This window comes from Seriola dumerili, unplaced genomic scaffold (genome assembly GCF_002260705.1).
Source record: "Seriola dumerili isolate Sdu_G_001 unplaced genomic scaffold, Sdu_1.0 BDQW01000493.1, whole genome shotgun sequence".
In the NCBI taxonomy this organism is placed as follows: Eukaryota; Metazoa; Chordata; class Actinopteri; order Carangiformes; family Carangidae; genus Seriola; species Seriola dumerili.
The window spans coordinates 1,188,598-1,199,639 of NW_019174748.1; the positions used below are offsets into that span (position 1 = coordinate 1,188,598).

Genomic DNA, 11,042 nt, shown 5'->3' on the forward strand with positions numbered 1-11,042 from the left:
CATATTCACTATCTGTATGAAAACATGATCAGTCTCACAGCAGCATTGCCCTATCAATGTAAACCAGTTGAATGAACAGTCTGTACGGTCTGTGCATTATTATATGAGGTTTGGTAAAATCTACTGTCACTGACTTGTCTCACTTTATGAACAACAGCTGTGTCCCAGTTCAAGGGCCACATCCTTCAGAGGCTGCATTTGAAAACCAATTACGTCACAGCTGGTGATTAGGCTGTCCCATTTCAAAGGCTCTTTTAAAAGCAGCCGAGAAATGCGTCATCTTTTCCTGGGCATTGAAGGCTCCAACGTGTTGATCCTTTGTGGCCCGACCTATCCTAAGATTTATTGCGCACTGGTGATGAAAATAATATGCCAGCACAACAACAACACAGAGAGCCTGAGGATTACAATTTTAAATGTAAGTATTGGGTTTCAGCTCTGTTTAACAGCAAACGGTACAACTGTTAAAACCAAGTAAAAAAGAAAAAGGTACGTGTTGTCAAGGTTGTTAGGCAACAGGAGCCACTCTTTGCGACGCAATGGTAAGGGCAAACGCAGCTGGGGATGTAAAGCGAAAATCCTCCGTAGGTAAAACCATCTCATTTCAGTTCAGTCTCAGTGGTCTACGACGGTCACGAAGGGCCACGTCTGTGTAGGCCCTGTCTCCCAAAGGATGTGGCCCTTGAATTGGGAGACAGCAAACTTCAGTTTTCTCAACAGGACCAAATATAGAAGATAAATTTATCTTATTTCCATTTTTCATTAGGATTAGCTATAATATGGGTAATGAAATGAAGCCAAAAGGGGAATAATAAAAAGTTTGTTTATTTTTACTAATATGTGACTTTAATAAGAAATCCACAACATTCCCCTGTCATTTTTCTTTTGCTAATTTTTGTGTAGTGTTGGTTAGATTTCCAAACTCTACCTTCCAGCTCCACCTGGTTCACTGTTGTGTTTTCAAAAAATCATGTTTGACAAATTCAAACCAACGTAATTTGGTTGAATTAATTTGAACATGGTTAACTCCCGCAGCATAATTCTCCACTCAATGTAGAATTTACGGTTACTATTATAAAGTAAGTAAACAGTCTTACCCCTGTACGGTGTCGAATCCAAAATGTGATGGTTTAGTGCTGTGATTTTCCACTTGTTTTTCTCTGTTAGCAAAGAAAACTTGGAGGGATGCAGAAGGCTGAATTTTAAATAGGAACAGATCAGATATATATATAGTTTGATTTTGAACAGTGACGCTCTGTCGGTTCAGCTTGACAATTCGGTATTAAAGATACGTTCGTCCATGTAATTAACACCTCTGAGTTTTGTTGAAAATGTGTAGCTACAGATCCTGACATACTGTACAAGCAGTTTTCTCTCTTATAGCAGCAGTTTGAAGGATCTGCTCATAGTGTGAAAGTAAAGTTAGTCTGACTAGTTGCTACTGGCTGGTGTTCAGTCTTCTGTGTTCAAGACTGACCATCTGGGGCTGAGGGCTGAGTTGATGCTAAGGCACAGTCGGCTCTGACACACATTATAATACCATGACTTTAACACTGTGAAACTGAATATTATAAAGGCATAGATGTTCTCGTGACATAAAAGAATGACTATCTCACTTCCCTTCATACAAAGATGTAATTAGTCAAACATCTAGCATTAAAATGAGCTACATTCATATCAACTGTTTCTTCATTTGTTCTAGTTGTTTGAGTTGGACAGTGAAAGCACTGTGCTAAAGACATTAATTAACAACTTCCTACACAGTTTAATTTCCTGTACAAAGAGACCACCTCAATACTGAGAGGGTTCGAGTCTTGTTCAAATACTCTACATCTCCTCCCTGCCCTGTTTACTTCACCTTCTTCATCTTTAGAAACATCCTGACTGGATTAGTAGCTTAATTAAGCACCATATCCTTAACAGAAAGAGAACTCATAACAATTACTTCAAACCTTTCAAAAATGCCTTGATTTATCTTCATACAGGTACTTACATTCATGTCTGGGATCACAGTGTGATCAAATTCTTCCACGTGGGAAAATTTCTTGAAGCCAAAGCTGCTTTGGAGGCAGAAAAGATGGAGTCGACTCATTAGCACATAATTCATCTTAGCTTTACAAGGTCTTACCAACCTTCCACCTTCAATCTAAAGCCCCACTTGTCCTCTAGATGCTGCATGGTTCATAACAGCCACAATATTAAAGTGTTCAACACAACAAACAACATAGTGATGATTTCTATAATCTTAGTGTCACCAGTGGAGGATCTAGAAATGTTTGTCCTGAGGATGGCACTAGACAAACTGTCTCTGCTGTTTGTAGCCCACTAGCCAGGGATGATGAAATCCAGTCTGACTCCACCTGTACGTGATGTAACAAAAAGTTCATAACCAAAATGGAAAGATATCAGTTTTAAATTTCATTGATCTTTCACCAGACCTTGTAGTGGACCAAACTGGTGATTAAAGGTACATTTTTTACTCCATTGGCTGTGAGATTACAGGTCAGGGGGTCACCAAAAAATGATGAATCATCCTAAGGGGACCATGAAGTTCATGGAAATCTTACTAACATGGACAAGACCGACATCATGTCCTTTGACCCCAACAATAGTGAGTCTAAAACAAGTCAAAGCCACAAGTACGCAACAACTGCACAGTCTTTTAAGCCTCTTGAGTTTAATAATCCCACTGAGGTTTAACTCAGCCAATGGATTTCTTTCTGCCTCATCAGCAACTTAATCTCCAAGAAATGTTCATTTAGGGCTGGGCATTAATGCAATATTTTTGTTGGTACAATTCTGCTGAAAGTCAGCAGATTATAGGTAATATAGCTTTGGCAACAGTGTAACTTTAACATTCATGCCAATAAAGCTAATGTGAATTTGCTGTGAACATATTGTGTTAACATTTTAAAAAATATTATCCAATTTAATAACTTCCAACAAATTGTAATAAAAACTGAACAATGAGCTGAACATAGTCTTTGTTTTACACGTTTGAATTTTTTTTCTGATGTAATAAATTCCAGTGGAACTCAGTTCAATACTTTTAATATCAGTTTGATTATTTGATTTGATTGATTGATTTGATTCAAACTAACACCCAACCCTACATCAAGTCCACTCCTGGCTCAAGCAGCATCAGATCACAGCAACAAGCTAACCTTGTATATAGTATAGGCTGCTGCTTTTCCATAAAACACATTTAAACTTCAGCTTCACATCCGTCTTAAGTGAAACCAAAACAGGACATCCAGAGTCTTCTGTCTATTCTGAACCTGTGATTTTTCCATCATACTTGACGAACGTTACGGCAGGAAGCTGTAGGGAAGAGTCCGCTGGGAGTGCCCTGAAACAGGCTCCTGCTTTTACAACAGCCGGTTGTGCAAGTACAGCAACTTTTCTAATCTCACTACAGATTAAACCTCATTTCCTGCACAAAGAGGAAACTGGAGGGGTAACAGTGTCCATAGAGGAATATCATACAAACAGAACTCTGGAGGAGGAGGAGAGGACAGAAAGAGAGATAATGATTGAGTGTTCTGGAAGAGAGAGAAAAGTATGGATGGAAAGAATATGTAGAAGGAGGAGAAGGGAAACTGACCACTTAAGAAAAATGAAGGAAGTAAAAAAAGAAGAAATGAATGGACAGGATTTATGGAGGAGAAAATTATGAATTGATAGTTAAAGAGGGACCCATGGCTCTAGCTGGAGATGGACAAGATAGCCGACGTGTCTTTAGCCTTGTCGAACAAGATGGATGTCTCATTGGCTGCCTTCAGTTTGACCTGGGCGGAGCCTGGCGAGCCTTGAGTCGTGTTTGGCTGACACTCCTGACAGCAGCAGCAGCAGCAGTCCATGAAGGCCTGACCGAGAGCCTGAAACACAGCAACATCTCTAGTCTCTGACCACAGCAGCTTAATTAAAGTATGACAACATCACTGAGTGTTGGTTAACTGCTATTCCCCCACTTTTGTTATCTGACTATCAGGTCTGAACCATACCCACTTTTGGTATCTCAGTCCACAAAATGTGTCTTTAAAATTCTGCACGAGAACAATGCACAATAAGTCAGAGATAAACCTGCGGACGTTTTAGAAATGTAAAAAACACATTTGGGTTTTGCTTTGAGGGGAAGTTATGTGCTGTAACCATGTCTTTACAGGTACAGGTGTGAATCACAAAAAAATAGCTGATTCAAATCACTTTGATCAGTATAATTCAAAGATTCACTCTTTTCCTAAGCTAAGCGGTCACATTGGCATTCAAGTCCACTTCAGTACAAACAACAGTAAGCAAACACACTGCTGTTCGTACAGCCTTGACATATCAGAGTCAGTAGTATGTTCTGTCTGTTGCAGGGCTAATTGAACCAGTAGTAGTGTTAATAGCAGTAATTGTATAATGAATAAGAAAAGTATAATGGCTACAGTGGGTACTGTGGCCTTCATTTTTGAGACCCCACAAAGAAATGAATGTTGAGATTTTCAGGTGGTCTTTGGTATTAATTGAGTTTTTTGGGACCCCTTTTGCTCATAAACATTGCAGGTGTTGGGGTTTGGGCCAAGTAAGAGTGATTGACAGATCCTGCCTGATGTGTCTGGACTGATATGGTGAACCATTAACCGTCTGACCTACCTTACAGAGGCAGAGCAGCAGCACCGGTGTCACAGATGACTTGAAGAACAACAGGAAGTGATGTAGCAGAGCCAGCATGGCGGCTGTGTCTTCAGAGACGGTAATGTGCGTGTAGGCCAGCGTGATGTTGCAGACATGTTCGGGCAGTGCGCATATGCCATAGACCACAGCTAATGCTAACAGCGTGCAGTTTAGCTGTCGCTCCACCGCCTGGTGCTGCTGACGCTTCTGATTGGAGGAGCGGTCGTCCTGGTTACGCTGCTTTTGGGCGGAGCTGTAATCACTGTTGACGTTGCGGGTGGCGAGCTGGCAGAGGATGGTGAAGAGGACAGGGAGGCAGAAGTAGCAGCCGAAACACCACCACATACGCCCCTGAAACAAAGACAGGTAGACAGTACAGAAGTAATCTGATTACATGACATGGAAACACAATCATACTTGGTGGTGTGTGATAATATTTAAGCTCCTTTATTAATGGAAGTTTGCCCTTTTTTGTAATACTTTCTTGTGGTACTTTGCTGTACTAGCCCAGTTTTGCGTAGCTTCATTAGACTTTTTGTGCTTTGCAAAAAGAGATGAAAGACAGTAAGGCCGGGTAATTAACTGAAAAAGTCTCCTAACCAACATCTAGAATCTCTCATCCACACTGATACTTTTTAGTTTTAAAACACATCACTTTTGCTGTTTACTCCTGGCGTCTAGACAACCCTAAGACGTATGGAACCTCTGCTGGACCCGTTTTAGTTTGAAAACTCCAAGGTTGTATTGTAGTCTGGACCGGCGAAAATGAGACTTTTAGAAACAATGCAGCAGTCTGATCCAATGGTCACTTGTTCACTAAATTCCATCCAGATTTATCCTGCTTGTCCAGAATCAAACCATGCTGATCTGACCACTAACCAGGTTGATTCATGATGACCCATCAAGAGGTTGAGGTACAAGAAGGATGCTTGTGACTAAAGATCACCAGTTCAATCCCTACACCTGTCACAAACCTCCCTCTCTCAACGTTAGGCCACCACTGCCCCCAACATGGTGCATATTGACGTTTTAACATGCGTCATCATCATCATGTACTTGTGAGTGTTGCCCTTTGGCTCCTTATGGTAGACAGAGGAGTACAGCAGAGTCTGACTGTCTAAAGTCGCATGAGTAAAAAATTAACCCTAAAGGTGTGATCAAGTGGTCGTATAGTTAGATGGACAGAGCAGAGACTCACCTGGTGATACCTGAGTAGCAGGGAGTGGAGGGAGTCAGGTAGGTAGAGGGAAAGGGGAGAGGATGGGGTGATGGTGCAGGAGTCCACCAGCCGGCCGGTGGAGGGGGACACAGCCTGGCTGAGCTGCCACAGGAAGATCTCGGGGCTGGACAGCAGCAGAGCGGCGAGCCACACCAGCAGCAGCTTCAGCAGCACCGAGCGGCAGCGCTCCACCCGCCGGGCCTTCGGCTGGGACGAGGAGGTGGCGGCGTGGAAACGATCGATACCCAGAGCGCACAGGGTGAAGGAGGTGATGCCCAGAGACACTATCTGTGGAGAGGAGGAGGAGAACATACATCTGTGAGTAAAGCTGTTTTTCAGTTTCATCAAATAGTTTCTCAAAGTGAAAAACATTTGCTGAAAATTGAAAATCCAAAGCTGTTATTTCCTCAGAGCACTAAACTGATTACTATGATTCAACAATTTAATGTTTTAGGTAAATCCTCTTATTCTCCTGTCTGTGAAAATGAGATGCTCAGATGGCTCAGCCTCATGTCAGAGTTCAGTGCAGGGCTGGAATCAGGATGTGTTTAGCTTAGCTTAGCTTAGTTTAGCACAATGGCTGAAAGCAGGGGGAAACAATTGCATCTGTCTAAAGTTACTTACAGCATAAAGCTCATCGATTAACATGCTGTGTCTCGTTTGTTTTACGTTTGTCAGTAGTATGTTATCATTCTGTTGCTGCTTAAACCAAAGTATGATTCATAAAGTATCATCAGACATGTAACATAACTAAATTTAAATGTTTATTGTGATTGAACAACATATCTCCAACACCAAATGGCTGCATTGGTTCTAGGGAGTCAGTCTAAAATATGACTGCCTAAAGGCTGAAGGCTGCCTCCTAAACATTGGCCACAGTTACAATCAGGCAGAAATCTGTATTTCTGTTGGTTAGATCAACAATTTGATTTGATTACATCTTTGTTAGTTCTGTGTAAACCAGGGTCGGTTCTCCTCCCGTCCAGACGGAGGTGATAATGCAACTGAAGCTGTTTGGAAACTGAAAAAAACACTAGAAGAAGAATTTCCTCAACCACGAGTGAGACAAAGATCATTCAGGGGTTGAACTGATCAGGGATCAGATTAAAGCTCTTTGTATTTGATTGTGTGTGTTGAAATGACTGGAGCATTTTTTCCTTGTTGCTCTAATGAGACAGAACAATTACTAATTTCATAGTCATTTTACCTTTTTTCACAAGGACAGAGGAGACAGATCATGGATATCTGGAGTCTTGTGGTTTGCACAATCATATTTCAGTCCGCCTTGAATGCTTCTTGGATTTTAAAATCCAAAATCAGATATCTGATCCACCTGAAGTGATTAATTGTAGATGGAGTTTAGTAAAGTGACTACATGTAATCTGTTAATATGCCTTTTGTGTTGATGAATACATTTCCACATGCTCACTCTGGAAACCTGCTCAGTAAAATACAGAGACTCACTGGGACTCTTAATGAAACACCCAGATTTCAGCTTTATTGCTATTTGTCCAGTACAGACAGATCCAGGACCCGTTCAGCCTAGCTTAGCACAAAGACTGGAAGCAGGAGGAAACTGTTAGCTAGCTCAATTAAAAGAAGAAAAAATACACCTTTCAGCAACTCTACGCCTGTCTGTCTGCCTGACTGACTCTGCGGAAGACCTCAAACAGACTAATCATGTCCGCTCAGACCTCCAATATGGCCGCCAGAGACAGGGTTACAAATCATACAAGCACATTTCCACCCCAAATTTGTTCCTGTCAAGCCATGAAAGCAGCAGCAGGACATTCCTGTAGACTTGGTAACAGGTTACCATGGCAACTGACTCTCAATGAGGACCAGCTTCAGTCTCTGCTGTGGGCAGTTTGATTTCCAAAACCTCCAAACTGACAGACACCAAATGAAACAGATTTGTCAGTTTAGGTCCTGTTTGACATATAGTGACACCGTGGAGCAATTATATGGCAAATGCCCGTTTCTTTCATTTTGTGGCCTACGTTCACATGCACATGCACAATGCATGTTTCATGCTACTCCTCTGATTGACACTTGGTGGCAGCAACATGCCAAGAACACAACATGTAAACAAACAAACACACAAACTGTATTTGTGCACCTTCAAAAAAAAAAAAACTAACAAAAAAAAACAACAACAATTAATTTTGCATGAGCATGAGATAAAGAATAGGAAGGTTTGGTAAATCCATCTGGACCTCATCTCCCCCTGTGATCTGGATCTAGATAATGACATCTGACCACAGGTCTTTAGTCTCCTGAAGTGAGACTTCTGTCTCAGCTGTACTCTGTCTGAAGGTTTTATTTTGACGGGCAGCTTGAGACAACAAGAAGAGGAGGAGTCAAGTGGGGTTTCAATTTCAAATTTCTTACATGTCCAAACTGTGCAGATGTTTACACCTGACTTCTGATCACAGTGCAAGTCAGACCATCGGGACAATCCATTGCGTGTTAATTCTTCAGCTCCATTTACACCTGTTAAACCAGTTTTCCTGATCCCAATTCCTATGGGGCCCCCAGAGTCCTGAATTATCTTTTTTTTTTTAAATCTTGTGTGCACATGATAGCTTTAATATCTTACTTGGGCTCACAGTTAACATAAAATATTAATAAATGGAGTCTTGATGATCACCCTCCTAACAACTCCCGATCTTTCCTCAAGCGCCAATATCAGGACTAAATCTTTCCTTGCACAAAGAATAGCAAAGTCTTACAATTCTTTCCAATTCCGAACACCTTCATGCTCTCCAGAAGATCGACCCTTTACATTTTCCTCTAGCGCCACCTTTAGGACCAGATGTCAGTTTTTCTCCCAGTACACATGAGCATCATTGAGTGTTTATATGACGGAACCAAAAGGAAGACTAGCATGTTTCTGCAGACCTGTGACACTGCCAGCGTACCGGAAACCCAGGATGCTCTGAACTTGTCTGTAGGACAACGCTAATGTTTACCCTAACCAGGTCACTAGGTGGTCCTATAGCAAAAAACTATCATCTTAGAAATGTGGTTTTAGGACTGTGATCCTGAATGTCCTGAAACTGCAGCCTTGGGGACTGCAGAAAAACATAAAAGAACAATTTCAAGCAATCACAGTGACTCCCTCCCATCTTAGCATACGCCCCACCCACCTCCATATAAGGCACCATACGGCAGGTGATGTCACCCAGAATCCGCCTATGGGAGAGCTGATTTAGGACCACCACAGGGAGGCAGAGCACCAGGACCAAGAAGTCCCAGAATGCCATGCTGGCTAACAGGTAGTTCCAGGCGGACCTCATGTAGTAGTTGTTCCAGACAATGCACATCACCGCCATGTTTCCCACCACACCCACCGCCAGCACCAGGCCAGCCAGGAACAGGACGGCATAGGCCGCGTACGAGCTCTCTACCAGCGGGTAGAACGGGTTGAAGAGTCCTGGTGTGTCGTGGTTTGGACTGGAGGTGTTTCCATGGAGATTTACATCATCATTATCGGTATCATCATTACCACCGCCCTCTGCTGGCACTCTTGTCACATTGTGGAATTCAGTGACCTGCGGTGGCGTCACTGAGTCGTTCTCGAAGGACTGGCTGAAGGTGGACTGCTGCTCCTCCTCATCAGCACCACGGGCCAGGCGGCGGTGCTGTTCTACGTCTAGATCCAACATCTCCGGGAGGGGGAGGCTTTGGTCCGGGATGTAGGTGTCTTCCCGAGCTTTGAGCTGCTTGGTGGTCCAAAGGGGTTCCAATTTGACATGAGGTTTATCAACAGTATCGCGCTGACTGTCATGTTGCCCAACGCTCTTTGCATCCGTGAAGAGCAGTGGCAGGCACAGACACAGCCACAGACTGATAGACAGAGCCATGACGCAGATTCTAAATGTGAAAGATTCCTCTTAAATTCAAACCAGATACGTTCACTATTGGTTGTTTCCGTGCTTTAAAAGATGTGACGACAGCACTCGGTGCAATGCTCCAGTACAATTCCGGCAATGTTTCCAAAACGTCCCAAATATTCAGGAACAAAATGATCAGTTTGAGATCAGCAAAGTGTCCGATCTTGTTCCAAAATCCTGGAAAATGCAGGCGATAATTTGTTCATTAAAGTCAACAATTCCTGGACAATTTTGGTAGATTTACCTCAAAGTGGCAGATTTTTACTAGAGTTTTTATGAATTTGTAGTCCAGACAATATGAAGGTCTTCTCTTTTCTTCTCAGACTTCTCTCTTCAAACTCTGAACCATCAAAACTTTCCCAATTTAAAACTCAACTTTGTTTTTCCCATCCATTAGTATAATCCAAACAGGTGTGCTGGAGCTCCAGGAGGAGGGGGGCCAGCAGGGTGAGGGTCCGCGTCGGGGCTGCTGTGTCTGGACTGCCGGCAGCAGAGAGACTGGGCGTCCTGGAGCTCTGAGGGTCTCTGGGAACAAGCAGCCCTCTGCAGTATGGCTGGATGGAGCCTTTGTCAGGACACACACACACACACACACACACACACACACACACACACACACACACACACACACACACACACACACACACACACACAAACACACAAACACTGACAGGCCTACAAACACAAGCATACAAACAAGGTTGGCACACACACAAGCTCACACATTTGTCTGCACAATCATGCATGCATACTTTCTTTTGCTCTTTTCGGCTCTCACGCACGCACACTCACACACACATGCACACACACACAACTTAAACACTCTCAGTTCTGCTGCCCCCTGGTGGTGCTGTTTGTGGGAACTAAAGCAGCTGAGTTCACTGACAGAAACACATTTGAGTCGAATACTGATGAAGCTGCTTCTCTGTGTGTGTGTGTGTGTGTGTGTGTGTGTGTGTGTGTGTGTGTGTGTGTGCATGTGTGTGTGTGCATGCGTGTGTGTGTGCATGCATGCTTACATGTTTGTGTGTGTGTGTTCTTCTACATGTGTGTGTGGGAACCAGTGTGAGAACATTTTTGCAGGGTGAGGACAAATTTGGCAGCTTTTTTTTAGAGCTACAGCACGAACTGTGATCTCAGTTATTAACTCAGTCACAAACTACAAATGATGGAGACCAAAAATAAATTATAATTATCCTATTTTATCTTTTCTCTTACCTAAGTATACAAAAAGGATTAGTCTGGTGTTATTTTATAGTTTTGTTATT

The 11,042-nt window shown here is 42.7% G+C and overlaps 1 protein-coding gene across 1 annotated transcript; it reads right to left on the reverse strand.

Annotated features, from left to right (window-relative positions):
• Positions 1-432: 432 nt before the first annotated feature.
• LOC111235444 (prosaposin receptor GPR37L1-like) lies at positions 433-10,288 on the reverse strand. Its single transcript, XM_022763909.1, has 4 exons — positions 9,028-10,288; positions 5,858-6,166; positions 4,639-5,010; positions 433-3,878 (listed from the first exon to the last, which is right to left on the reverse strand). The coding sequence occupies exons 1-4, from the start codon at positions 9,742-9,744 to the stop codon at positions 3,705-3,707; spliced, it is 1,572 nt and encodes a 523-aa protein (XP_022619630.1). The 5' UTR covers positions 9,745-10,288; the 3' UTR covers positions 433-3,704.
• Between the last annotated feature and the right edge of the window lie 754 nt (positions 10,289-11,042).